Source organism: Nannobrachium achirus (assembly GCF_963921795.1).
Source record: "Nannobrachium achirus genome assembly, chromosome: 6".
Taxonomy (NCBI): Eukaryota; Metazoa; Chordata; class Actinopteri; order Myctophiformes; family Myctophidae; genus Nannobrachium; species Nannobrachium achirus.
The window spans coordinates 23926155-23953716 of NC_137815.1; the positions used below are offsets into that span (position 1 = coordinate 23926155).

The 27562-nt window shown below is 42.7% G+C and overlaps 1 protein-coding gene across 1 annotated transcript; it reads right to left on the reverse strand.

The window, feature by feature from the left end:
• Positions 1–789: 789 nt before the first annotated feature.
• Positions 790–27159, reverse strand: gpr25 (G protein-coupled receptor 25; the record flags this gene model as incomplete). The annotated part of the gene is made up of 5 exons (XM_080728042.1): positions 790–841; positions 15768–16013; positions 16308–16393; positions 25813–26968; positions 27113–27159. 5 exons carry the CDS (start codon positions 27157–27159, stop codon positions 790–792), a joined length of 1587 nt encoding a protein of 528 aa, XP_080584168.1.
• Between the last annotated feature and the right edge of the window lie 403 nt (positions 27160–27562).

A 27562-nucleotide genomic window follows, 5' to 3' on the forward strand; every position in this document is an offset into this window, starting at 1 on the left:
TGGGAAACATTAATGACAGGCAACACTTCCCAAGTTCACGTCATGTGCCACTCGTTAAGTCTAAAAGCAAATTAAAGCACATGAAACAAACCAAAGACAGCCCTGTCATCTCCTGGGACCATTCCAGGCATATGCAGTATACATTAACAACACAAAAATGTCACTTTCAAAAATAGCAACCAACCCCATTCAAGGGTTTGCAGTCTCTTTAAAACAAACTTTATAATGTCTCTTTTTACTATTATAAAAGACAAAACTAATGTGGTTATGACAGACATGGTACTCAAAGTGTACACAAAGGCTCTCAAAGTGGGGTCCATGGACCCTCAGGATTCCTTGCGGGGGTCCCAAGTAGACCCTTTACAGGTCTGTAACTCTGAGAGTGTCCAAACGGAACCAAATGGACCCGGCAAATGGACCTGTGTCCCGGGGCCATTTGGTTCCATTTGTACACTCTCAGAGTTATCGGGGTCCTTGAAATTTAAATGATTTTGAACTTTTGTCCTATAGAAGACTCATGAAAAAGGTAAACTTAATGAATTAAAAAGAGAAACATTTAGTCAGATGGATGTATGCCTTACAAAAAACATTACTTACTTCATTGGCAGCCTGTTCAAAATAAAGGAAGAAAGGAAAGAAAAGAAAATGCCACAAAATGTTGAAAAGTGTAAAGTTGCGTCCAGAATTCCTTGCATTGAATGGTGAAGTAACAGGAGCACCAATGTGTGCAGTGCAGAGCATAGAGCAGTAGGCGTGTGTATGTGTGAGAGAGAGAGACTCACCCACCTCTTACTGCTGGTGAGACTCGCCCATTGAGGGGAGGGGCCACGAGGCCACAAGGCTGAGAACACAGGAGTCAGGGGCAGGGATGCCAGATTTTGAGAGAGAAATAAGCAGCTACTTTTGAAATGAACAGCTCAACATGATCTACCCACCCCAAAAATAAAATTATTCTATGCATGAGGAGTCCAAGCTGCTTCTTTTCACCTGACAGGGAGGAGTTTCCCTGACTGGACACGTTATTCCAACCAATTCCTTTCCCCTCCATCAGGCGCCCCGGCTGGCCAGGGTTGAGCAAACTCCACACAGAAAGGCCCTTTTGTCATCCCCACCTAGGGTGTGACTGTGGGCACTGGTGATGACATGGAGGAGAGAACATGCCCCCAGTGCCCACAGCGTCCCCAGCGGGAATAGAACCCAGGACAGCGCTACCGACTGCGCCACCGTGCCCCTGAGAGCTTATAGATCTGCTACTTTCGAAAAAAGTTATATTGGAATATTTTCTATACAACACAACTCACAACTGGTCTAAACAAGCCCAAATAAGCAACAACACTTTAGAAACAAACCCAAAGAAAGGCAACCTGCGACTACCAATATTTACAAGCGACTTCACAGAAAGACAAGCCCAAAGTGGCTTAATAATGATCAGACATGGCAACGCTGGTCGGGAGTCATACAACACCCTGCTCTCACACTAGAGTTTGGAACTGTGTCAACAATAACACTGATGAAGATGATGATAATGATGAATTAACATTTCTCTTTCAAACTCTTATCAGCGTTTCTTCTGAAAGGCTGCGAGGCGATAAGCGACAAACAGAGTGAAACTTGCAGCAAACCATGACCTAATCCTGTACGTTGCTCTCACAACCAAGAGGGCAGTGGTGGTATCTATCCAGATCCCAGGCAAACACAGCACTGCCCAAAAAGAACATATCAGAGCAATTAGTGTTTAAAAGTTGTACTCAGTTCTTCATTTAGGCTCAAATATGAAGAACAATTCCAAGCTAATGTCTATTTTTTTTAATGCTTTTTGTGTTTTAACTTTGATGTTTTGTGTGTTGTAACTGTCATGCTGGGCAGCACTTTGATTGGCCTTTGGCTACCTACTCCCAAAACGAATCAAAGCTTCTGTCACACACTAACTTACAACTGGATTGGAGAAAGAAAATACTTTTAGCAGACATCGTATTGTACTTTGTTCTTCCCTGCACCCGTCTCTGCAAACTGTTAACCCATTTAGACCTGGAATTATTTTATACTTTAGCTATTGAAAAATAGCAGATACACAAGCTGCGAGCTTGTAGATCTGCTATTTTTGAAAAATCCAGATTTCTGCATTTTAAAAGCAAACATTTGTAACTCAAATCTCTGCTTCTGGGGGGGTCCCTGGAACAATATATTTTGAGATGGCCCAATGGGAGTCTGCGGCCAAATACATATATAGGCCTAATTCTAGGGGTCCTTGACATGAAAAAGTTTGAGAGCTACTGATGATAGAAACATTTTTCAAAAACCTTAGAAGGATTTAGAAGACATTTGTAGAATCGGGTAAAAAATATTCAAAGACTTTCAAGATTTTTCAGAAATAGCAGATCTACAAGCTCGCAGCATGGCACTCGGTGCCGCATTGTGAGCTTGTATATCTGCTATTTTTTAATAGTTAAAGCATAAAATAAGCGTTAAATTCAATCAATCAGGTAACAAGTCTGTTTCTACTGGCTGCAGAGTTCATATTCTAATCAGAAGAACGTGACACAGCAGCATTGTCCGTTCTCTGAGTGCTCTTTGGACTTGAGATAAAGTGACAACAATATGTAGGCATTGTTTAACTCCTGTTGCAGCTGTTCTGCCAATGTAAACCTGTCAAATACCACCGGTCAATGAAAATCTACTGCCACCTTCTGGCTGTTTAAGGGACTGCCCGTCAAATGATGCTGTTCTTTGGGTACAGCATGTGAAACATGAACTTGTCTAGAACCAGAAATATTTTCAGCATTTATACTGCCATATCGTCACTGTCGGGAAGAAACCAACCATCTCCTTTCTTCAGCTTTTTTTTATTTCCTTTAATAAATCAGTGCTATTGAACAGTCTTTAGGTCTGTGTGTGGGTTTTACGAATATTGAACCAATGAAAAGTATTAAAAAAGCTCTTCTGACTAAACCTCCTAACTCAATTGGATCCTCAAACTGTCATTCAAACCTTTCTTTTTCATTTTGTTCCTGTCTGACTTCATAATTCTAATCAATGATGGACAACTGCATCTGCACATTAATGTCTCAAAAACCTCCTAACTCCACACTCCACTTGAGCTGTATGGTAAACATAAGGACACATTCAAGTTTGATGAGACAGTATTGTGTAATTTTAAAAACATTGTGAAAAGAAACTTTTTTTTTTTTTTTTTTTTGGAAAAGTTTATATTTTGGACATAATTGGTTTCCGCCTGACAGCATAGTATAATTCCAACTAATAAAGACTCCAAGTCTACTAAATAGTGTGGTTGATTAACCCTGGTTTTTCGAAACGAAGCGGATAAAATCGCCAAACCTTTTTTGAGGCTTCTTTAGGACCTAACAATGGATTTTAGCCTTGGGTACCAAACTTTATTTTGAAGTTTACCCATAGAATTATTGCGACCGTAAGGTCGCAGTTTTTAGTATGAAAACCTCCACCGGCCGTCCGTCCGTCCGTCCGTCCGTCACACACGTCACACCTTTGCCCTGCTCAATGTATACGTGTAACGCCTGATACTGAGGTGATGTGTCACTGTGACATCACAGATACTGAGGTGATGTGTCACTGTGACATCACAGGTGAGATCGCAGTGATGTCAGATACTCAGAGCAGGGATCTCCATATTTAGGCATAAACAGGTGACATCACAGTGATGTCAGATACTCAGAGCAGGTATCTCCATATATGGGCATAAAATGGATTCTGTTAGGGATCTCCATACTGTATATGGGCATAAAAGGGATTAGTGATGTCAGATACTCAGAGCAGGGATCTCCATATATGGGCATAAAAGGGATTAGTGATGTCAGATACTCAGAGCAGGGATCTCCATATATGGGCATAAAAGGGATTCAGATGGAGATTCAACTTCAATGAGTTAAGGTGGTTGCACACTGCTGCGTTTTTCGGGCCGAATATCGGAGTGAATTTCGGAGCCCGCAAATAAAAAATCAACCTCACGTTATCTCAGTCACGTTTGCACACTGCCGCCCGTTTCGCGCACCACTCGGTCCCTTGCTCTCTCTATCTCTCTCTCTCTCCTTGCCCTGAAAAACGCATTTCGCAACGAAAAACGCAGCAGTGTGCAACCACCTTAACAATGGCAAACTGTCAACTGCCCGTATTTCTTGATAATTGGTAAAACAAACTTTTGGCCTATTTGTGGCTTATCATCACATCCAACCATCTTAAGATACTCAGCTAGTGGGGAATGCTCTCTTCCCTGGTGAGAATTGCCCCTTTATATAGGGCTTGTTTGTGTATTGTATGACATCACGCCACATCATCAGCTGTGGACTCTGTGATGTCATCGTATCTCCATATATGGCCATCTCCGTATATGGAGATATAAGTCGTCCATGCCCAGGTATGGGCTGGTGAGGTCAGACTTTGTGTGATGGGTAGGTTATCTCCATATATGGAGATTCAACATTCCAGGTGTAACTATGGCTGCCCGTATGACGTGAGAGGTGGAGGCTGTGATATTTGTGGAGATAAGCGACCAACGGTCGCTTATCTCCCGATTAGGGAGTCTTACTGGTCCATATCAAGTTGGGCTCCCATCGACTTTCTATACAGGAAAACACCCAAAAAACTGTGAAAAATGACTCATCACTAAACCATCGTGTTGTGGGGCCATTTCTAGCCCAATGAAAGTTTTTTGTGCAAAACAAATGCTTGCAATGGATTCAGAATCATGACAAACCCCTAGTTAGACCACCCACATCCTACTTAAAGCAGATTTCTTTTTCTGGGTATTTTCCTCCTGTATAGAAAGTCGATGGGAACCCAACATGATATGGATAATTCTATGGGTAAACTTCCAATCCATCGTTAGGTCCTAAAGAAGCCTCAAAAAAGGTTTGGCGCTTTTATCCGCTTCGTTTCGGTAATTTTGTTAAGCCAACCCACTATAACCAGAAGTGGGGGGGGACTATGTCCAATTTGCCAGCCTGTGTCCGGGGTCAGGCCCAGGCCCTCAGGGCTCACAGAGGCTCAGCACCTGCTGTGTAAAATGCATGCTTCACATTCACCCAGAATCCTGATCTTGGCTCTGGACCTCCAGGAATCTACGCTCAGAGACACTCTGAACAAAGTCCAGCAATTCTCAGACACCAAGGACGTCTCAAATGACACCATGGCACCAACAAACATGCATGTATAGCCGCAACATTTCCAACATTTAGGGCCCTATCTCGCGCGTCGCCTTAACCACTTATGCCTGAACTTGAAAACCATTTAAAAATGGTTTTGAAAATAGTAAAGAAATGCCAAAACTGTTTAGGCCCAAATTTCCTACTGTCTCACCTGCCAGTGAGGAGCCCCCACCGGGAGGACGTACTGTTGTATCCTACTGACTCACCTGCCAGTGAGGAGCCCCCAATGGGAGGATGTACTGTTGTATCCTACTGTCTCACCTGCCAGTGAGGAGCCCCCACCGGGAGGACGTACTGTTGTATCCTACTGTCTCACCTGCCAGTGAGGAGCCCCCACCGGGAGGACGTACTGTTGTATCCTACTGTCTCACCTGCCAGTGAGGAGCCCCCACCGGGAGGACGTACTGTTGTATCCTACTGACTCACCTGCCAGTGAGGAGCCCCCACTAGGAGGACGTACTGCTGTATCCTAATGACTCAACTGCCAGTGAGGAGCCCCCACTGGAAGGACGTAGAGCCTTCGTCCTACTCCTCCCGCACAACACTCCCTGCTGAGGGAGTGTTGTGTACAGGCCCCCCCCCCCCCCCGCCTGTAGGAGTCCGTACAGTGACAACTAGAACTGCACTCTGACGAGGTGCCAACTTGCCCCTTGTGCACAAGTTAGTAGAGGAGCCTATCAATTTCCGTAATTTTGGAATGTTAATTTTTGGAGACATGTATATCTTGAATCTTGGGGTTCTCAGAATGCCAAAAAAACATGTCTCCAATTTTTCTTTTGGGGTTTAGCATGTGTAATTAGCATAATTAGCCAATTCATTGCCCAAAACAGGAAATGGCAATAACTTTCCTTCTAGGTAACTTATAAAGGTGATCTAAGAGTCTAAGTCCATGTTTGTGAGGTCCAGAAATTCATCTGTTACCATTGTGAAGTCATACAACCTTTCCTAATTATCATAATTAGCATACATTATTCAGAAACGGGTGAAAATAAGTAAATTGCTGCATTTTTTAATTTTTAGTCAACTTTGAAAGCTTCTCACAAACTCTAAGATGTATGTTTACAAGTCATCAATTATCATCATCCTATAAATAAATCATGTAACCCTCTGTCTGTGTAATAATGATGTAATAATCACACCCAAACGAGAAATAGCTATATTTCTTTGCTTTAAGTTAATTAATAAAGATGATCTTGCAGACAGTTAAGTCTGTTTGCATGTCTAGAAAATATTCTCTTTCCATAACTAGGATATCTAACCTTTCATTATTAGCTTAATTTGCATATATATTAACGACCCTGCAAGAGATTGGGCCGTAACTCGCCATGCCAAGCGAGCTAGCTCTCTTGGCGTTGTGGGTTGCTTGCCTTGTCTGCTGAGTGGGGGGCTGGGGTTCGCTTCCCGGTTTGGGAGCGAACTGCCTCACTCAGTCTGCAAAACGTTACATTAGTGTCAGACGGGCGGGCCCGTGGAGCATGCCTTTGCGTGAGGGACGTGAGGGACTCGGCCGTGGGCAGTGAAGCGTGAGGAGGGGGTAGTGTAACGACCCTGCAAGAGATCGGGCTGTAACTCGCCATCTTGCCGTTGCGGGTTGCTTGCCTTGTCTGCTGAGTGGGGGGGCTGGGGTTCGCTTCCTGGTTTGGGAGCGAACTGCCTCACTCAGTCTGCAAAACGTTACAATATATATAGGCCTATATATATCCCTCATATAAAATAAAGAACAATATGAGAAATGGTCACAGATTTATCAGATTGTTTATTCTACTATTTACAGAAAGTTTTGTAAACACATTTAAATAGAAGGGTCTCCATCTTCATTGTCATTATCATCAATCCCCAACAGATGTGCCTTGCTTACATTACAACACACCTATTCATCTGCCCCACACATGCATACCGGTATCTGAGAGCAGTTACACGTTTGAGATCGACAAGAACAATGTGACGTGCACTGGGATTTCAGTTGGGTAATGGTGGCTGGAGCTGGGGGATCATGTGTTGTGACTAGCACCAGTTGATTTCCCTCAGCCTCCCATCCATATTCAGTTGCTGGTGGTATCTGTGGGTGTACGTGGTCCTGACTCCTCATACCATACAAATGCCTGGTAATGGGCACGGGCAATGGCTTGATGTAATGCTCCTTGTGTAGGTTTCAGCTTCTCTGCTTCTAATTGTTTCTTTGTGAATAACCTCCACCTGAGCTCACCAACATCCACAAGATTTGTACCAGGATTGTATTTGTAGCTGGCAAACAAATGCTTCAATCTTTTTTTCTGTGTCAGAACTGAGCTTGTTTGCAGTACCTAGAGTAGCAAATGCAGATACCACCTCCACAGGACACGGGTGTAGGGCTTGCCAACAGGTTAACTTTCCCTTGCCAGCGAAATGGCCTGGCTGGTCAGCTCCAGAAATGGCATGTAACCCTGGTAAGGCTGAAGTCCTTGTTTTACCCAGTGCACTACTGGCTCCAGTGAGATGATACGTTTTTTGTTCCCCACACCGGTGATGAAATAGGTGTCCTTGTACAGCTGATGGTAACCCACACACAGCAGGCTGTGCAGGATTATCCTTGTGTCAGCCTCTTCCTGTGAACTGTGGATATATTTTACATTGATAGAGTTTGAGTGGACATGTTGCCTTGACGTGATTATGAAAATGTTGGGTTTCCACAGGTTCTCCTGGAAGTGTTGGAGGGCTTTCTTAGCCAGATAGACAGTCAGCTCATCTTTGGTGTGGATACCTGACAGTTTTTCTGACACCTTCCCTATTAGTGTGTTGTCTTCCACATGATAAGTGGTAGGGGGCTTGCCACCCTGGCATCGCTTACATGTGGCCTCCCTCAGTGAAGATGCAATGTCATGGCAGTCAAATACTACATGGGTTTCACTATGTTCTTTGGTCTTCCTGTCCAGTGTGGCTATGAAGTGGTCAGCCCACTGGGAACATCTCTTGATCCATGATGGCTTTCCCATTTGCATTTGCTACTCTAGGTACTACAAAAAAGCTCAGTTCTGATGCAGAAAACAAGATTGAAGCATTTGTTTGCCAGCTGTACGAGCCCGGTACAAATCTTGTGGATGTTGGTGAGCACAGGTGGAGGTTATTCACAAAGAAACAATTAGAAGCCGAGAAGCTGCAACCTACACAAGGAGCATTACATCAAGCCATTGCCCGTGCCCATTACCAGGCAATGGTATGGTATGAGGAGTCAGGAACACGTACATAACCCACAGATACCACCAGCAACTGAATATGGATGGAGATCAACTGGTGCTAGTCACAACACATGATCCCCCAGCTCCGGCCACCATTACCCAACTGATCAAATGTGGCTGCAAAAAATCCCAGTGCATGTCACATTGTTCTTGTCGATCTCAACATTTTAACTGCTCTGAGATGTGCATGTGTGGGGCAAATGAATAGGTGTGTTGTAATGTAAGCAAGGCACATCTGTTGGGGATTGATGATGACAACGACGAAGAAGATGGAGACCCTTCTATTTAAATGTGTTTACAGAACTTTCTGAGAATAAACAAACAGATAATTCTGTGACCATTTCTCGTATTCTTCTTTATTTTATAACACTTCACTGCCCACGGCCGAGTCCCTCACGTCCCTCACGCAAAGGCATGCTCCACGGGCCCGCCCGTCTGACACTAATGTAACGTTTTGCAGACTGAGTGAGGCAGTTCGCTCCCAAACCAGCGAACCCCAGCCCCCCACTCAGCAGACAAGGCAAGCAACCCACAACGCCAAGAGAGCTAGCTCGCTTGGCATGGCGAGTTACGGCCCGATCTCTTGCAGGGTCGTTACAATATGCAAATTAAGCTAATAATGAAAGGTTAGATATCCTAGTTATGGAAAGAGAATATTTTCTAGACATGCAAACAGACTTACACTGTCTGTAAGATCATATTTATTAATTATCTTAAAGCAAAGAAATATAGCTATTTCTGGTTTCGGTTTGATTATTACATCATTATTACACAGACAAAGGGTTGCATGATTTATTTTTAGGATGATGATAATTGATGACTTGTAAACATACATCTTAAAGTTTGTGAGAAGCTTTCAAAGTTGACTAAAACTAAAGAAATGCATCAATTTGCTTATTTTCGCCTTGTTTTTGCATCATTTATGCTAATTATGCTAACTAGGAAAGGTTGTATGACTTCACAATGGTAACATATGAATTTCTGGACCTCACAAACATGGACTTAGACTCTTAGATCACCTTTATAAGTTACCTAGAAGCAGAGTTATTGCCATTTACTGTTTTTGGCAATTAATTGGCTAATTATGCTAATTACACAAGCTAAACCCAAAAAGAAAAATTGGAGACATGTTTTTTTGACATTCTGAGAACCCCAAGAATCAAGATATACATGTCTCCAAAAATTAACATTCCAAAATTACGACCAACAGAATCTGCTCGATTGGCTCCCCCACTAAGTAGGCCATGTATGGCCTACTTGTGCGCCAGCAGAGCGTGCCATGAGCCATGCGCTCACCACTGGCGATGCCAGTGACATCACCATTGGCATCACCACTGGCGATGCCAGTGACCACACCACTGGCATCACCAGGAATGCTGGTCCCTCATTGGCTATTAATGATGATGTTGCCAGAAATGCTGGTCCCTGATTGGGCTACGGGCTTAAACAAAGAAGGACATCGACATACATACCCAGCCGATTGCAGTATTTGCGCGCTCTGCTGGTGCAAGTAAATATCACTCTCTCTCTGCCCGATTTCCTTCCCCAAGACACAGTCCTACTGTGTTCGTGTAGACGCCCGACAAAGCCTGGATGCACCACGGTGGATTCAAACCCACAACCTGGGCAGGAACCTTACCACTGGACCACACGTTACGCCCGAGAGTGAGCTTTAAAAGATGATCGGATTAAACAATACTAATAAGTGTCTACTAGCAGAGAGGCAGTCAGTCCACGTGACAGACATATGCCCCGTGATAAGCACTAGATTATCAGATTTAAACATTGCTGGTGAAGTGGTACCACTGCAAGAATGTAACATTATGACAAGTAGTCTGGGGAAGAAAATGAAGCTCACATTGTGGTTCCGATAGACTAGGTCCACTGTTTCCCCAAACAATGGCTCAGCATAATCCTTTGTTTTTTTTCCTCCAAATTCCTACACTTTTTTCCATTATTATTTCCAAAATAATGTACACATGTGTAAATGAATCAGTGAGGTGAATTGGGCCAATCTAGTAGTCAGTCACTGAAGCCAAATACAATAACTTCTGAATCTTGGTAAAAAACAAAGCTCCACATATTTCATGGCTAATGTGGAACAAAGATTTAAGGACTTTTGCGCATTCTCTGCTGACAGCGAGGGACTTCCTCGTGTTTTAAATTCCAATTCTATTTAGAACCAACACACCAAAGATATTTGGGATGTTTTCGTTGTATACAGTAATATGTCAGCTCAACTGTGACCCTGGAGAGGCAGTGGAGGACAACTTAGTTATTTTTACATCAAGGGTTCATATTTTAGGTTGTAATTAGAAAAATATAAAATGTGAACGCTTGTTGTAAAAACAAAAAATCACAAGATCTTTGCCATCATCATTGGCCTCATCAAGTTAAGCTCCCCGTCCCTCGACACTAATGCAATTCCAACGGAGCACATACAGAATTGCATATATTTATCTATAGTGGCATTTTTTTGTTTAAATTGCATGGCCATTAAGGTCAATGGTTCAACTTGTACAAACAGTTGCGCTGCAACTGCACTGCTGAACATGAACATGAATCAAGTAGTAGCCAGTTGGTGGATGGATGGATGTCATGGCTGGGTTCATGTAATAAATACATAGTGGCTGTAGCAGGCTATAGTCCACTTATAAAAGGGCTAAAGGATATTCAAAGAATTCCATTTAGCCAGCTGCTGCTGCCTTCACTTCACTTCATGTCCTGTCTGTGTCACTCTGGGATTTGTGACCACTAGCCTTCTACAGCCACTGTGTGCCACCACGGTCCACAAGGCAAGAATGTCAACAATCTCAATCATTTCCCACGTTGATGTAGCCGTGTCTCCACCGATCTCATTCCCCCCGGATTCAGCACAAACAAGGCCAGGGTTGAAATTCATTCTACCGTTACGCCGCCAAACATGCGGCAGCCATCAAAAAGTGTGACTCCCTCCCCTCCTTCAAAACCGCCACAAAACATCACCTGTCTGCAATTTGTAATTGGACCAAGACAAGTCTTCTAGCTTCCCAAAATATTATTCATAAAACAGTGATTCTCAACCTGTGGTACATGTACCACTGGTTGTACTTGAGCCCCCCTCTGGTGGTACTCAGGAGTCTCCCAAAAAAAAAGAAAAAATGACATGAGTGTAGTGAAATATATACGACAGGTATTAGTCTGTTTCAATGTATGTGGCATTGTGTGACAACTGCAGGTCAGGAGTTAGGGGAGTAGTTCACCAAAAGAAAATCTTATTTTCTAAAGGGTTCCCACTTCCCACACATTTTTACCAATTAATTTCCAAAACTTTTCCATAATATTTAACCCAATTTCCAGGACTATATAACAATAATTCAGCTCAATAACAGGTCGCTTACTCCTATGCGCAATGCCCAAAGACAGGTAGTGTGTGCCAGTGGTTCTCAACCTTTTCAGGCTGTGACCCCCGAAACAATCATATTTTAACTGGGGACCCGGCACCCTGACGAGCACTAAGAGTTGAGGAATTTTGTATAACACGTCACGTTTCTGTTGTGAAAATAGCAGATCTACATACTCACAACGCCTCGCAACGTGAGCATGTAGATCGTCTATTTTCACAATTTCTGCCTCTAATATTTGACAATTTGGCCAATGTTTAATTTGTCATTTCAGAGGTATTAACAAAATCAATCACCAAAGACAATCCATAGCTATTTTTTCCAGGACCTTCCAGGACCCTTGATCAATTCCAAAACTTTTCCAGTACAGTATCTAATTTTAAAATATTTTCAGGAATTTCATGACCATGGGAACCCTGTTTCTATCATTTACACATCCCATGAAGCCTTGAATTCATGGAGACTTCAGTTTTTGTTGCATTCCTAAGCCAATAATTTGATGACCGGTGGAGTCTGTCCTATTGACCATGACCCAATCATCACATTGTTGGCTTAGGAATTCCTCCTGTGTTAACGGCATAGCTGAATAGGATGGGGTAGGTCATTATGGTGGTACTTGGAAAGACAGATATTTTCTGAGGTGGTACTTGTTGTAAAAAGGTTGAGAACCAATGCCCTAAAATAATCATATTTGAAGTGGGGATCCCCTAAAATAATCATAGTTGAATAATCATATTTGAAGCAAGGATCTCTCAATCAAAATATCGTGAAAATATGATTATCTACATCAGGGTTCCCCAATACTACTGTCTGGCCCCCACCAACCCCAGTAATAATGTTGGTATAAGAGCAGCAACAACACTAGTATATCATCGTTGTCGCGTGGAAATCTCGTATCTCCAAATTTGTACGTTCTTTCGCAAATCATACAAGGCCGTCACACAAAAGTAGTGAAAACAGCAGATCTACAAGCACACAACGCCTCGCACCGTGAGGCGTTGTGTGCTTGTAGATCGGCTGTTTTCAATAGTTTAAATCATTTTTAAAATGATAAATTAACGGCTTTGGACATACAAGATTTTCACCCGACAACGACAAAAACTGTCGTTGGAGTAGCGGGAACGCCACCGTAGCCCCCTGCAATGTTGTGGCCCTCGACTTGGTACCCTAGACATAATTCGGCCCTTGGGGAAAACTAATTGAGGAACCCTGATCTACATGATCACAACGTCTCACATTTTCTTAATGATCTGCCTCTTTCTTATGATTTGGCCTAAAACGGCGACTATAGAAAACAGGAGAAACTTTCAAATGTGCTCTGTGTAGCCTACATTGATGTCATTGTTGGTTCCTCCTCTCCCATAATAATATCACATTTCTTCTGTTTTGTCCTTCTGGTTTCTAAGAAGAGGAAGCTCCAGGTTTGTTGACTTCCTTGTGCTGCTTTATTAGTTTTCTGGTAATCCTTCTAAACAAAGTGGCGTTACCATGGCAGCCGCTTAGAAACAACTCTGCATACAAAAGGACAATGAGTGCCAATAAACCCGGGGTCAATGCATAGAGCTCTGGGTTATGCACACGTCACATAGCATTTAGAACAGTATGGGGGGACATACACAAATTCTGCTCCTTAATTCTCTTATATTATTGGTTCCAGGGGGTCCCCAGCAAAAGTAGTTAACTTGGCATCATAACCATTTTCACCACTTCATCCATTTTTACATTGGCTATTTAAAAATAGAAGATATACAAACTTGCACAAACTCTTTTCGGATGGGACACACACACACACACACACACACACACACACACACACACACACACACACACACACACACACACACACACACACACACACACACACACACACACACACAGCTTTAGAGCCACTGACTTATTTATGATGTTATTGTTGCATTATTATTGGTCAGAGGGATGAGCAGCACATTGTTGCACTGTTCTGTCTCCTACAATGATAAGTCAGTTGTAATTATGTCAGATAAAAAGATCCAAACAGAATAGCCTGAAATAATAAGCAAATTATGGTGGCTCTTCCCAGGAAAACATTTCGTGCATTATATGCATTATATCATTCAATAACTCACTCACACAAGTAAAAACATCCTAGATGAATTGAATTCATAGGACAACAATGGAAAGAAGCCGTCAGGGATTTTTGTGTTATGCTTTTAGCATCATATGGCAAAATCACAACACTTGTGCTATTTGCTCATTGTTAATAAAGTATTCAATCAATCAATCAATCAATCAATCAATCAATCAATATATAGCCTGAACTATAGTGGCAGGCTCAGTTTCTTCCCAGCAAAAACAAGACTACAGTAAATACAATTTCATGCAAATAACATTTGTGAACTCTCATTCAATTCAATAAATCACTCACAGTAACTAACAATCCTTGAGACAGAGAGAGACAGAGCAGAGGACACAGAAATCTGTGCATGATGCAATTCTGTCTATTCTTTTTGGGAGGCAAAAAACCCAAAGCAAAAACAAGCTACAACTACTAACTAGACCGACCACTGGCTGAAACTATACATTAAATGACAATGTTGAGTTTAATGTATATTGTATAAAATCCAACAATCAATTCCCGGTGTTTGTGCTGCTGCTGCTGCTGCTGCTAGCTGGAATGCTGCAAAAGTCATGCAGTTTACAGAAGCACAACGGCTTGTGTTTCTTTAGCTAGCAGCGGCATGAAGCTTATTATTTCTGCACAAGCACAGGACAACCACAAGACCCTCTGAAACAAAACCCCCCGTGCATAAAATAAACGCATGCATAGCTTATTAGATACCACGCTAGAAACTTTGAGGAATGCTAGAAACCCCGCATGCACGCCGCACAGACACACCTTTCGATCTTAATCTATAAACCTAAAAAAAAAAACTGCAAAGCTTTTTTTTTAGCCATAGCAACCCAGCAGAGTGCAGACACAGGCAGCTAGTTTAGAGTTAGCTCTCACATTGTGCTCTAGTATTCTCTATTCTTTAGTGATTGTCTCCCATGACTGTAGTAGCATCCTTCAGTAGGCTACACATCTTAAGCGCAATAAAAGCTTTTCTTTCCTCTACCCATAGATTTAATAAAATGTTCTTACGCTGTAGTTGAGGAGGGGTCCTGGTCCACTCCAGATGCAGGGGAACATCACATAACATGCATGCAGACTCACGGGGGTTGTGTTGGGGGGACAGGGGGGGTGGGGCGGTTTGGAGATCAACTTTAGTTGAAGCCCCCCACCATCCAGTCCATACATTCTACATCCATCCAGCTGCTGGCTGAGTGAAGTCCTTTGGATTGGAACAACTCTGCATGTCCTATGCTGTGTGTTGTGTTGCCAGGTTTGGCGAGACTGGAGAGAAACAAGCGACCCGTATCGAGACGGGTCCGACTGCAGTACACAGCCTTGGAGGAGGCGGGCATTGGAGGAGGCGGGCATTGGAGGAGGCGGGCATTGGAGAGCCTTGTAGGGAGCCTTGGAGGGGGCGGGCATTGGAGCTGTCCATTTCTTAAAGGTATATGACGCTCTGAATGAAACTGAATGAAACTGAGACAGGTTTGAACAAACTTACTGCACAGTCAAACTAATAAATGACAAGCATTTAACTTACTCCTTTTTCTGAATTATTATATTATTATAAAATAATTGACAAGCATTAATATATCATAATCATTTTATAATATAATCATTGAGAAAAAGGTGTAAGTTATAACTTACTTAGAAAAAGGAGTAAGTTAGTCTAAAACTCCTTTTTCTCAATGATTATATTATAAAATGATTATGATTATTAATGCTTGTCATTCTAATATTTGTTTTAAATAATCATTATTTAAAACAAATATTAGAATGACACGCATTTAACTTACTCCTTTTTCCCATTGATTATAAATTATTATGATTATTAATAATCTCTCGACAACGGAGTGACGGCAGCGGAGGTCCGTGAGAGGTGCCGTGGGACCCCCACATGGTGGCCGTGAGTCGGCCGTCCTGCGGGGATCCCTCGCCGCCCGCTGCGGTCGCCCCGTTGTCGGCGGCGAGAGACACCCCGGTGGAGGGTTGACGTGAGTCGGCGACCGCGGAGGTCTGTGCGGAGGGGGGATCCCTCGCCGCACAGACCTCCGCGGTCGCCCCGTTGTCGGCGGCGAGAGACACCCCGGTGGAGGGTTGACGTGAGTCGGCCACCCTGCGGGAGTGCGGGGGTCTCACGCCGCTGACCACGGGGTGACCGCAGAGGTCCGTGAGTAGTGGTCTCCCGGTGGTAGCCGTGAGTCAGCCGCAGCGGAGCCGCAGCGGAGCCGCAGTGGAGGTCCGTGAGATGTGCGGGGGTCTCGCTGCTGATCCCCGCACGGTAGCCGTGAGTCAGCCACAGCGGAGGTCCGTGAGAGGTGCGGGGGTCTCGCTGCTGACAGCTGACCCCCGCACCTCTCACGGACCTCCGCTGCGGCTGACTCACGGCTACCGTGCGGGGATCCGTCGACCCTCCACCGGGAGACCCGATGGTCACCTCGCCTCGCCGATGACCGTCGCCTCGCCGGTGACGGTCAACGGCTCAACGGCTCCGCCGGGGCTATAGCGGCGGGGGCCTCGCTGCTGACCACCGGGGTGTCTCTCACCGCTGATTTATTATTAAAAGAAACTTAGGCTACTATATTATTAATATAGAAACTATTTACTGTATTATTATTATTACTATATAAACTATTTACTATATTATTAATATAGTAAATAGTTTCTTTTAATAATATTCTTAAAGAAACGTGTTATTTTCCTGTGTTCAATAAGAATTAATAATCCATGTCGTTGTAGTATTCTAAAAACGACTGGGCACCGTTGGCTGTGTTGGGTGGCGAAAACAGCCGATCTACAAGCCCACAAAGCGTTGCGCTTGCTTGCGTTGTGAGCTTGTAGGTCTGCTGTTTTCAGCACCTCCAAGGCCCGCCTCCTCCATGATTCTATTGGATACTATGAACCTTTCTAATCCGCCTCCAGCTCCTCCAATGCCCGCCTCCTCCAATGGCCGCCTCCTACTGAGTACTGCAATCGAACTCTATTGCCCGTATCTACGAAAAAAAAGCCCCAGAAATTATAAGCATGATCCCCACTTACTTATTGAACCATCTAGCTCTAGGGGTGGGGGTCTTCAACGTTTTCAGGCCAAGGACCCCTTAGCTGAGAGGGAGATAAAGCAGGGACCCCCACAACACAACATATTGTTTAAAATTGTGTTGCAAAAAAATGTTATTGACTTGTTTGACAGCACTGTCAAATTCATGTTCACATTCATGTTTTTTTTTTTTTTTTTTCAGATATTTAACCACTTAAATAATTGACACTTGGTAAATTTGACCTTTTACGACTCACGTCAGAAACACGTTAGAAAAATAAATATTGGAAGAATTCGTTCTTTAAAGACTGTATTAGAAGTTTGCATAGGAAAGGGTAGCCTATACGGTTTCACGACAGTAGCCTACAGTTCACTGGTACAAGGTCAACTAAAAGGATAAACACAATGAAAGCCTTTGGCTTGTTTCAATTGGGGTCTTTCAAAAAAAAAAAAAAAAATGGTGGGGAGGGGGACCCACTCTCGACCCACTGGCCCGTAGCACAACACTGGTGGTCTACTCTAACCGTCAGTAGTAGACAGATAATTTGGGGGTCCTTGACATGAAAATGAACATTAAGAAAATAATCCAAAATGAGCAACTACACAAAAGAAAACCTGCAACCGCGAAACTACCAATAATTTACAATCAACTTACAGGAAAAATAAGTCCAACGTCGCTTATAATAAGCAGACATGGCAACACTGACTCAATGTGTGTGTGTGGGGGGGGGGGGGGGGGGGGGGGGGGGGAGTGGCAGGTATGCAAAAAAGAGAATAGAAATAAAAAGGCTTTCTGTAGGCCTATGTGTGAGAGGATTTGTCATGTTAATGACATGTTGATTCCAACAGTACTTTTATGGAGTTTACTTTCTAGGTGAGATCAGAATGAAGAAGGTTTTATTGTTTTGTTTGTGACCTACATGTTAGTTTTAGGAGTCTTTGTAAATGTCAGCCGCTAGAGGGCGGCAGAGCACCGGCTATGGAACCCATGCTCTCCCTGAACACAACGTCTGGTTAAATAATAACAGAAACAAGTAAACGACATTAATATAATAATAATAACAACAACAATTATAATAAGGGTAATAATAATGCCTGCTACAGGTGATGTTTTAATTTAGCAAATAACAATATAAGTTTGAGTTTCACATTATATTTTTGTATTTTTACAAATGACACTAAAATGACATAGAGATATTGTAGTGTTCACTGTTATTATTTTAGAGCATGACAGTTTAAAAAAAGAAAAAGCATAATATTTTGTAGCCAAATCACATTCTGTAGGCTACTAATCTGTATAGTGCTGTGGTTGGTTCCCAAACCTTATTCATGTCAAGGACCCCCAAAATGATATGCATTCACCCGCAGACCCTCATCTGAATTAGTTTTTGTGCCAGGGAACCCCAGAAGCAAAGATTTGAGTTAAAAATATTCTTCTTTTTTTATAGCAGATCTACAAGCTCATAGCGTGGCACAGAGTGTGTAATCTGCTATTCTTGAATCGACCAACCATGATCTGTGATAAATAAGACAGAGATACAATCCATCTAAGTTTGCATTTGCTGTCATCTAATATTTAGATAAAAGAAGGAAAATACTGTAGACTAGGCCTACATTCAAAATGTAGCTACTTTACACCTCAAACTGCTATTGTTGAAAACTTCTGCTGAGATGAAATGATCATTCTACCCTTCCATAGAGATGATGACCCTTCTGAGCATGTGCAGAAGTCTCTTGTTTCTGATTAGAATTATTGACTGTTATAGTCAACTTTGGATCCCAGTCTTCTCTACTTCAATTGTATATAAGGTAGGCCTTAAGCTGCATGCTAATTCTACATTTAGGGTCTTTAAAAGAAAGCAATGTCCTCTCCACTTGTGGGAGACCCATAATGTGTTTGTGTGTGCTGTCATGTGTATGTTTGAGCATACACTGTAATATGTCCTAGCCTAGCCAGCTAGACATCCCCACACATGTTAAAACAACTGCAGTTAGTTAGCTGCACATTAGTAGGCTGGCCCCAGGCTATATATGTCCATGGAAGCTGTTAGCAACTTATTAGCGTGCATGTGTGTGTGTGTGTGTGTGTGTGTGTGTGTGTGTGTGTGTGTGTGTGTGTGTGTGTGTGTTTGCGTGCGCGTGTGCGTGTGACTGTGTGTGCGTGCGTGTTTGTGTGTGTGCGTGCGTGTGCATGTTCATGGGGGGCCCATTATAGTCAGGGCTTGTCTTGAGTGTCTTCACACCTTTGTGTACGCAGAGATGTGTGAAAAGCGTGTGCTTTATTTGAACAGTGTGGTTTAACACCTTTTTGTACAATATGACCATATTTAGTATTTACCCTGACATTGTGGTCACCTTCGGTTCCAGTAACTGCTTGCATTTATAAAAAAAAAAAGGTAGAACACATACACAGTAACAACTGTGGGCATTTCTTTTCACCTCCCTTGATAAGGAATTAATAGAATAGCAAACTTTACAGTATGTGACATAAAGGGCACTTTATGTACGTTTTGTAAAGCATGAATGTACAATAGGCTATCATTTGGCCTATAGTTCTTACAGTAGTTAGGAGAGACAACATGTGTCATTAAAGGCAGCAGGCCTACATGGTCAGGTGTTCTTTTAGTCCCCCAAAAGTATTTGGCTGCGAACCCCCCATCTGAAATGGTTTGTGCCAGTAGGGACCCCCAGAAGAGAAGATTATTGTTAAAAAAAAAGTAAATTATTCAAAATTTCACTTTCAAGATTTATAAAAAAAGATATATTTAAAAAAATAACTGATGTACAAGCTCACAGTCACAGCTGTGAGACAGATGTTTCTGGTTTTAATGTTTCCAGCTTTCCAAATAGACTGCTGGCATTGGAGCACCTTCTGTCCTAGTTAAATGATGGTCTCTGGACAGAGGTGTGGATTCACATACCACTTTCTTTCACCAACGTTCTTGTCCTAACCAGGACAAAAATATTAAAAAAGCAATATTATAAGATTACAGGTGCATATACAATAACGATAGCTGCTCTAAACATGTTGACATGATTTCTGGGCATTAATTGTGTGCACTGATGCAGTGCTTTGTGTAGAGAGAGACACGCTAACGTAATGCATGTGTTCAAGTCGTGAGTTTCACTTGAGCAGTGTGGTTTTAAGACCTTTATACTTAGAAGAAACTAATGGCCTCTTTCCATTGCATTGTCCTGTCTCTGCAGTCATTGCTCGCCACAACTATACCCTCAGTTTTAGCTTTTCCATTAGTACCTGGAAGCTGATAAAGGGTAGTCAATACTGATTTGTCAGAGAATTAGTGATGCATAGACAAATGCGTCTATTTTGTATCATGTTTTTGTGATATTTTGTAATTGCGGGTGCTAAGAATCAGTGAGATTAGACAGCATTGTTTCTGTCTGTGTTTGCTGTAATACAAGGAGCTCTTGGAGTGTTGTAACCAAAACCTTATTCTCTTGTTGCTGTTATTTTTACTTTCTTATACAATCTTTGCAATCTTTTATCATCTTCTTTGAGTTGTTGCCCAAAATGTAAAGCAGTCGGGCGCTTCCGTGATGTCGATTTGAAAAAGAAAAGGTGGCTTGATTGGCCTATCGTTTTGTACTGAGCAGTGTGGTTTAACACCTTTTTATACGTAAAATGACACCATTTCCCCTGACATTGTCAGCTATAGGGTCCAAGAACTGCTCGCTTTACTTAGAAAAAACGGAGAACAAATGCGTACACAGTAACCGACCAAAAGTCACGACACTATAACGAAACCATAGTACGTAACTGCCCACAATGAGCAGGTCGGTCCTTGCATGCTTGGCTTTCTTATCGGATTTCCCCTACAACTCGGGAGCTGTCAAAATAAGAGTTTATTTTATTTTACACAATTGGAAACCTGTCATGTCATTAGACATGACTAATCAAAATGTTGATTTTCAGGTGTCAGGGCCCCCTTGGCCCCAGGGCCCCTGTGCACGTGCACAGGCCATAATCCATCCCTGGCCAGGGACCCATTAACCCAAAATGTTCATCTATCTACAAGCTCACAACGCCTCGCAGCACGAGGCATAGTGAGCTTGTGAGAAGCTATTTTCACAGTATTTATCTGTGGAACTGAATAAAAACTAAAATGTAATGCATCAACTCCTACAATTCCAAGTGCTTGTCAGGGTGGGGGGGTCCCCAGTTCAAACATGATTATTTGGGGGGGTCCCCAGTTCACATAATACTTTGGGAGGGGTCGCAGCCTGAAAAGGTTGAGAACCTCTGGCTGACACAACAAAGACCCTTGAACATGTTTAAATAGTTTATTTCTTAACAGACATGATTATTGTTTATAATCTTCATTGGTCAGCATATTATAGCAAAAACAACTGTTACAAACATATGTGCATGCAGGATGTGGAGGATATAAACTTTTGCCAATGTAATCGTTTTTAGTTTTGTAATGAAGCAGCTTCACCACCACAGGAACCGAGGAGAGATTGCAGGCCACAGAGCACCCATAGCACCCATGGGCGTCACAAGGGGTAGGAAAGTGGGACTGAGTTACTGGGGCCCAAGGTGGAGGGGCCCTTATAACTTTATCTATTGAAAAATAGCAGATATACAAGCTCACAGCGCGGCACCGAGTGCCGCGCTGCGAGCTTGTAGATCTGCTATTTTTGAAAAGTTGTGAAAATGTGTGCAAATCTTTGAATATGTATTTTTTTAAACAAACATTTGTAACTCAAATTTTGCTTCCGGGGGGTCCCTGGAACGAAATATTTTGAGATTGGTGTCCGTGGCCAAATACATACCGGTATCATCTTGGGGGTCCTTGACATAGGTTTCTTGCAAACATTTTCACGATTTTTCAAAAATAGCAGATCTACAAGCTCGCAGCGCGGCACTCGGTGCCGCGCTGTGAGCTTGTATATCTGCTATTTTTCAATAGTTAACATTCATGGGGGGCCCGCAGTGAATCCTTGTACCCAGGGCCCAGAATTTGGTGTGACGCCCCTGATAGCACCCATGGGAACAGCGCAGGGTTGATATTCTCACCAACCGAAAATGACGCCCACTGCAGTCACCCACTGAAAACAGTCACCCACTGAAACCCCAGTTTCTGCAGCAGAAGGAGTAGAGAGAGGTCGAAAGTTCGCGTCTCTCACTTCGTCATACCGGATTCAACAGAAATGATCTTATCTCCATTGATTGATTGAATATGTTTTATTAGACAAAAATTAAAGACAGTACAAGTACAGTCAACCAAAGAATGCTGTACAACAATCAAACACCCTGCCTAAAAGGAACACGCAAAAAAAGCCCTTGTGGTCTTGTTTCCATTGGAGGTCATTGGTATTCAATTCATCGACATATAAAATAGCTACAAAAACATAGTTTAATTCTATTTTATTAATGCACTACTTGATCATATTACAGCGTCACACAAAAGCATCAAAAGTAGCAGATCTACAAGATAGAAACACGGTGCATTTGAACTTATGAACGGTGACAAGATGGTCAAGTTTCAAATCATCCCCTAAGCAAGCAGGCAGGCTCTATTAACTTGGTGTTGTTAATTTTGTAAAATCTAAGAAAATCTAAATTTGGCATAACATTAAACAGGGGTTCACATGCTGATGAAAGAGACACCTGTCTGCTTTTGAAGAGAGGCAAAGCTCTCTATGATATTTAGAGTAGACCACATCTGATCTGCTTGATTTATTTACTAGTTTTACTAATGGAATGGAGCCTGAAACTGGCTACTGAAATGTCTTTCTTTCTTTCTTTCTTTACAACATAACAACCTACACGTTACCATGGAAATCAATGAAAGAATGATCCAGACCTTATATAGCCTATAAATTATATTTTCTCATCAAAGATATTTCAGCTTTATTACAGGACAGTGTTCAGGAAATAAGGAGATATTTACAGTAAGAAGCGACAAGAACTGAACTCAAACACGAATACACAAATTGATCAAAATGATTATTATAATTATTATATATTTTTACAATATCACTGCTGTCGGGCAGAAACCAACCTTTTCATGAAAAAAAAAAAAAGAAAAAGAAAAAAAAATGAAAAAAAAAAGTACTGCCTCATCAATGCTGCTATGGTGACCTTTTTACTTCAGATACATGAACGCGTCCTTATATTATCATCACTTTACCCAAATACAGCTCAAGTGGAGTTAGGAGGTTTTTGAGCATTCATGTGGAGATAGTTGTTTTGTCCATCATTGATTAGAATGATGAAGTCAGACGGGGGAAAAGAATATGACAGTTTGAGGTCCAATGGAGTTATAGGAGGTTTTAATCAGAAGTGCTTTTTTAATACTTTTCATTGCTTAAATGTTTGTAAACCCCACACACAGACGCAAAGGGTGTTCAATAGCACTGATGGTACACATTATTGTGTACCAAGTGTCTTTTGAATCCTTCCAAGGTTTTTTGAAAAACCTATGTTTCTATGTCAGCAATCTGGCAAGCCATCGTCAAAGAAAAGGACCTTTTCACTTAGCTGGAGCTCAGTTAGTCTGTTCTTGAGAGACTACTATGTCAGTGGTACTCTAACTAAGGACCCCCAAAATTATATTTATTATTTATTTGGCCATGGACCCCCATCTCAAAATAGTTAGTTCCAGGGACCACCCAGAAGCAAAATTTGAGTTACAAACGTTCGCTTTGAAAATACATATATTCAAACATTTGCACACATTTTCACGACTTTTTCAAAAATAGCAGATCTACAAGCTCGCAGCGCGGCACTCGGTGCCGCGCTGTGAGCTTGTATCTGCTATTTTTCACTGGTTAAAGCATTCAATAATCCTAGGCCTTAAAAGATTTGTTGATTTCTGCCCAACAGTGACGATATGAAGGATGCTGTGTGTGAAACTATTCTTTCCCATGTGAAAACGTTAGATCGCAGGCTTCGCAGCAGTCTGGCACCTTTTATTTATAATGCCACCAAAAACAGAAACTCAAGTGGGCACCGCTGAACATTTGAACTCTCACATAGGCCAGTGGTTCTCAACCACATAGGTTTGGGGGGTCCCCAGATGATTAGCTTAAAACATTGGTTTCTCACACAATGGCAAATAAACCACCACTGTATAAGTGGGTACCGGCATATCTGCACATTTCTAGATACAATTTAATTACTTTTAAGACCAAATTGACTAAATTAAAATAGTCAAATGATACGTAAGAAAGAGGCCAACATTGAGAAAATAGCTGATCTAAGCTCAGAACGCCTTGGCGTTGTGAGCTTGAAGATCGTCTATTTTCACAATAATTATCTGTGGAACAGAGTCAAACTAAATGTAATGCCTCAACTCCTACAATTCCACTTGTCAGGGTGGGGGGTCCCCAATACGATTATTCTTTTTTTCTTCTTTTCCTTTTATAGATGTGAACTGATGAATCTAATCTCTCATTGAGACACATCTTTATCATGAAATCCGTCTCAAAGCATTCATTGACAAAACGTTTGGTAAATGGTAAATTATTTATTCAGGGGTCTTCAACAGGGGGTCCGGGACCCTAGTGACAAATAAAGCCCTCTTGATTCTTTTGATTAAAGTTCTATAAAGAAGACTTGTTATCAACTCTAAAGCATCTTTTAAATAAACATTTCACAAATGTCTTTGTTTGTGGAAATAAAATAAGCAGTAGGTCTAACTAATGACATTACAAGATTCCATGTAATTTATTTTACTTTTATTATTAACAATATCACATGTGTGTAAATGTCACATGAAATAGGATAAGCCTAAGTGTATAACAATAATTATATAAGATAACATAATAATGAAAGATTACTCTACAAAGTTGTTTGCAATTTAACTAATGTTACTGTATATTAATCAAAGTTAACAATCATACCTTTTTATTCATTTCTAGAAATTCCATTCCTTTCCTGTCTTTTTAAAATGTTGGCCTATTTTTATTTTATTCCATAACTAATGTGCACAAAATATATTATTACAGAATTTTGTATGCACATGAGTAAAACCACTTTAAAATACCTAACAAATTCACAAGTTCACAAAATTATATTTAATAAATGATTTAATAATATGATTATTATTAAAGCATTGCAAGCTTACTCAAACTTATGACAAGCGCAGCTTTTTAACATATTTACTATTGGTTAAACAGTATCTTGGTAAATAAAATGAATGTCTGAAATATATATGTCAGTGGATTTAAAAAATCGAATGATCTTTGCCGCGTGTCACTCCCCATCTCTCCCCCCATTTCCTGTCAGTCTACTGTCCTAGACTCGAATAAAGGCATAAAAGCCCAAAAAACGAATCTTTAAAAAAATCCAATGCTTTAAAAATAAAAGTAGGGTCATCACAGGGGCTCTTGAAGGGGTCCTTGAAGGGATTCCAGGGGGTCCCCAGCAAAGTGATTTAGGCATAAAGCTAGGAAACAAATGGACCCTTACAGGCATGTAACCCTGAGAGTGAAAAAATGGACCCGTAAAGGTCCACTTGGTTATATTTTGTTCATTCTCAGAGTTAAGGCCCTTTCCCACTGGACGCGACAACGATAACGATGTCGGCGACGGCGTTCACGCCTGTTATGACGGCTTTATTGTTGTGGTATGGACGCTGCCATCCACTTCAATTGAAAACAATATGTTTTATCGTTATATTGCGCCGTGGCATGATGTAACCTTTTCTTTAATGAATAAACTGTAATTATGTTGTATTTTGTTGCTCTTCTTTTGAAACATTTACATTTTGTAGGTCAAGTCTCACCTATAGACACAGGACCAGATTAAATGTATCCCCTGAGAAAGCAGGCACGCTCTATTAGCTCAATGGTAAGTTACAAGTGCAATAGGCTACATACCAAACCGGGGTTCCTCGCATTTTGACAACAAGTTTGATAACCGCAGCCTCTGTCAGACGTTGTGGTCACCAGACTGAAGTCGCAGTCTGAAGGCGTTCGTCCCGAAGGTGTCCGAGGTGTTGGTGAAGGAGGCCGAGGTGGAGCTCTGGCTCTGACCCTTGGACCCCCTCCTCCTCCTCCTCCGCAGGCAGACCGCCAGACCCAGGCTGAGCGCCCGGCGTCTGAAGTGACGGTCCAGGAAGAAGTAGATGGCCGGGTTCACGCAGCTGTTGAGGAAGGCCAGGCAGCTGGACAGCACCACGCCGTCCGTCTGCCACGAGGGAGTACAGCTCGGACCGCCGGTGCCGTCGTTGGAGAGACGGGAGCCGACGACGATGGTCTTGAAGACGTTGAAGGGAAACCAGGACACGACGAAGGCCGCTATGATGGTGAGGACCATCTTGAGGGAGTGGCGGCGTCGGGCCTCGGCCCGGGGGTTCCCGGCGGTGCTGCAGTGCTTGCGCAGGCGCATCAGGACGGTGCCGTAGCAGAGGACGATGATCAGGACGGGCAGGACGAAGGTCAGCAGCACCGTGACCAGGCTCATGCTGAGGAAGAAGAAGGATCCTCCTTGGTCGTCCACGCACATCACTCCGTCGTCGTCGTCGTCCGACCGCTTCACCACGGTGCGGTACACCAGGGACGGCACGCCCAGAAGGAGGGACGCCGCCCAGACCGCCGCGCAAGTGAGTTGGACGCAGCGGCCGCTCCGGAGGAACCTGGAGTCCATGAGCCGGACGACGGCCAGGTAGCGGTCCACGCTCATGCAGACCAGGAAGAAGATGTTGGAGAAGCGGTTGACCGCCACCACGTAGCTGCTCAGCTTGCACAGCTCCTCGCCGAAGTCCCAGCGGCCCTTCTGGCCGGCCGAGACGGCCCACAGCGGCAGCGTCAGCACGAACACCAGGTCGGCGCTGGCCAGGTTCAGCACGAAGGTGTCCACGAGCCGACGACTGCCACCGGTCTTACCTCCCACGACCGCCATCACGCAGAGGTTGCCCAGGAAGCCCACGGAAAACATGAGGAAGTACGCGATGGGAAGATAGATGTGAGAGCCCTGGAGGCTTGTTGTGCCGCCGGGACATTCCTCCTCGTCGGTCAGCAAATAGGACATGTCATCGTCTGTATAGTTGTCGTAGTAGTCGTAATAGTCGTCGTCGTCAGGGGCCTCCATCCTGTGACAAAAGACGAAAGAGAAGTTGCTTACGGTTCTTATGCCAGTGCTTGGCTGGTTTACACTGAACACTTACTGTAGAGATGCAGCAGAAAACCACAGGTTACCTAGGTCACATTTCCTCCCTAGGCCTATCTCTCTCTACGTCGTGCTCAGATGAGCCCTCTGCCCTCCATCGGCATCTCCAGTCATCTCGGTTCTCCATACATCTAGACAGCTCATTTGTGCTTTCTGCACCAGCATCTTTCTTTTGTACGTCCATGTAGGTAGGTGTGGGACATCACTCTCAATTGATGCGTGTGTGTCAGTACAAGCTTTTTGGCCGGAGGTTCTTGGTGTCGTTGGCCGGCTAGTCTCATCCTCCTGACTGCTATCTTCTCCGATACACTTGGTTAGAAAACTAGTTACTTTGTAGATTTTGATTATTATTACAAAATATATACATTTTCCACTTCAGCCTTATATACATTTCAGCCATTTGAAAATAGCTGATCTACAAGCTCGAAATGTGTCACATCATAATAGCGCATTGTGAGCTTGTAGATCTGCTATTTTCGAAGGATTTTATATACATGTGCAAAAGGAGTGCTTTTTA